At 42.4% G+C, this 2,836-nt stretch overlaps 1 protein-coding gene across 1 annotated transcript in view; it reads right to left on the bottom strand.

Annotated features, from left to right (window-relative positions):
- Positions 1–445: 445 nt before the first annotated feature.
- The window catches only part of LOC117177405, a 38,355-nt gene continuing 35,964 nt past the window's right edge, over positions 446–2,836 (bottom strand). The window contains exon 6 of the mRNA XM_033368064.1: positions 446–2,441. Coding sequence (XP_033223955.1) covers positions 1,035–2,441 — 1,407 coding nt within the window. The 3' untranslated portion in view covers positions 446–1,034. The remainder of the gene's footprint in view (positions 2,442–2,836) is intronic.

The raw sequence follows: 2,836 nt of genomic DNA, 5'->3' as shown, positions 1-2,836 counted from the left end.
TTCAAGGGATTTTAAAAAAATCAAAGATTTTAAAGATTTTCACCAGATTTCTAGAGAATTTTAGGAAAATTTAAAGGATTTTAATTAATTTTAGTCTATTTTGAAAGATTTTAAAAGATTTTCAAAAAGGTGAAGAAAGTTTGAAAAAAAATTCTAAGAAGTTTAAGGATTTTCAAGAAATCTTACAGGAATTAAAAGTTTTTCTTCAAAGGATTTAAAAATGATTCAAAAAGATTTCAAGGGATTTAAATAAAGATCAAAGATTTTGAAAAAATTAACAAAATTTAAAGGATTATAAGACATTTTAATTAATTTTAGTCAATTTCAAAAGATTTTAAATGATTTTTAAAAAGTTCCTCACCTTTTAACCTCACCTTTTAACCTGCAAAAATAATCGCCTGAAATTTGTGAAAAAGACACTTACCAAAATACGAAAATTATCACACAAAAAAACAATGCAAATACCTAACCTCAATCAACGTCAATCTTCGTCGATTCGCCAAATCGCAACACTTTCCAAAATGCCAAAAATAATTTAAACAAAATGGCTTTTTTATCTGCAAAAAAAGCAAATCAATATCTGGAATCTTCACTTAACTTCGTCAATAAAAACTGTTAGAATGCTCAATCAGAACTGGCCAACACCAACTCAATTTCAAATCACGAATTATTTCAGACTTTGAAAATCTTCAATTAACATTTGGTCAATTAATCCAGCAGAGTTGAGGAATTTTGAGTTAATTTCTTCGTACCAATTCACACAGATCTTCTGCGCAGCCATAAATCTCACAGATGCGCACAACTTTTCTACACATGCGCACAACATTTCTACGCTTGCGCAATAAAATTCATCGACACTTATAGCTGCGCACTAGACTTTTATGATAAATACATTCTCCAATTCAACTACTCCCCCATATAATTGTCTAATCCATCCTAAACTGCCGATTCACAGAGCGCAATTAATTTGAAATTCAAATTCGTCAAAATAAAAGTTACCGCCCAGCTCGGGCATAAATCTCGGCCGACTGGAATCAAATGTGAATCGGCACGTGAACGAGGAGTTCGGCGTGACTGGGAAATACGGCTGAGCACATTTCGCAGGTGTGCTCAAGACTCTCGAGCGAGTCCGGAATAATTGTTTCCGTCGTTTCCTCGAGAGGCGGGATTAAATTGTGCGCGGCCACAACACGCTGCGGTGTCGACTCAACTTTCACGTTCACCTTGACATTCTCCTTGTCCACCACCTCCTCGCTGTGATGTGTCTTGTCGAGATCGGGGAGTATCGACTCCTCGGTGGAGACGACATTCGCCTCAAAGGCCACCTCCATCGTATTGCCGTCAACGAGATGCTCAGTGAGCGGTCCCGTCTCGACCGTCTCCTCAATCTCGGCACTCGGTATATCCACAATTTCCTCCCTCGGCTCCTGCTTGATCACCACCTGCTGTCGCGTTCGTCTTCCACGTCGGGGCGTCGGCTTTCTCTTTGGAGTCGATTTCCCGTCCTCGTCGCCACCGCCGCCGCCACCTCCTATACTCCCGTTATTGTTCGCGTGATGCTGCTGCTGACTTTTTAAGAGACCCGGCTCCATCTTGACATTGATCAGCTCCGAAATCGGCACATCCTCGATCGAGGTTTCAAGTTCCGACTCCTCGGTCTGCTTGTCCTCCTGCAGAAGATCGGGCAGAATCTCGTCCTCCTTGGATCGCGGGAAAGTGGCCGGTGCCACTTGGTTCTTCGTCTCGATGTGGTAACTCACATTCTTCGTTCTTGGCCGATTTCTCTCGCCGCCGGGAAATATCCCGAGTTTGTGCTCATTCGTCATCACTTTCGGCGTCCGCGTAATCATTGTCTTGGTCTTCTGGCCCTTCTTGACACCCTCGCTGCCCACCTCGACGGGTACGCGCGTCTTCTGGGTGTGAATCATCTTCGATCGGCCCAGGGGCGCCGTCACGGCTGGCTCCACCTTCTTCTCCTCGCGCTTCATCTTCTTCTTAGTCAATTTCGCCTTCGCCGGATTCACTTTCGCGTTGCTCACAATCGAGTTGATGTTCTGGAGCGAACTCTCAAAGCTCTTGAGAACATTCTGATAACCCTCCTGAACTTCCGTGCGAGCTTTGCTCTTCCTGCCCAGCTTTCTTTTGGTATTGTCGTCAGATTCGGACGCAACGTCGAGCATGTCGTAACTCTCGGATATTCGCGGTGCCGGGACCGAATCGTGGGCCTTTATTTTGCGCCTTCTTTTGTATTTTCGCGGCCCGGTTTGCGGCTGTCTTCGCTGCGCTGTGTTGTCATCGCAGTGCTGAACTATGTGAGCGACAATTTCGTCGGAAGTTGCGTACGACTCGCCGCAAACTTTGCACAAGTAGGGCGTCATGCTGCCATGACACTTGGGGTCGGGACCCGAATGGTGAGCTCTCACGTGTTCTCGTAAAACGACCTGGAAGATAATAAATTGGCATTTATTGTCAAAACCAGGCTGTCTACTAAATTTTAATCACGAAATTCCCGGACAATACGAGCATTATTCATGTTAATAAATACAATATAAGTACCCTCTTACGATTGAAACCTAAATACATATTTTCCATCGAGAACATTAATTTCCCACTAAACTGACGAATTTTCAAGTGGAATACTTGAGTTTCCAACCAAAAAGATGAATTTTCAACCAAGAAGATTAATTTTCCACAAAATGCGACGATTTGTCCAATAAATATAAAATATTCATTAAAGGTGGCTTGGGCGCTTTTTAAAAAAATCACAGGAAGTTCTGAAAATTTGATATTATCGAAAGAAAATATACTAGATCACTTTGCAAAAAAGAAATACTAA

Source organism: Belonocnema kinseyi, chromosome 1, assembly GCF_010883055.1.
Source record: "Belonocnema kinseyi isolate 2016_QV_RU_SX_M_011 chromosome 1, B_treatae_v1, whole genome shotgun sequence".
Lineage (NCBI taxonomy): Eukaryota > Metazoa > Arthropoda > Insecta > Hymenoptera > Cynipidae > Belonocnema > Belonocnema kinseyi.
The sequence above is the reverse complement of the archived record's forward strand: the minus strand, read 5'-3'. Positions and strand labels throughout refer to the sequence as shown.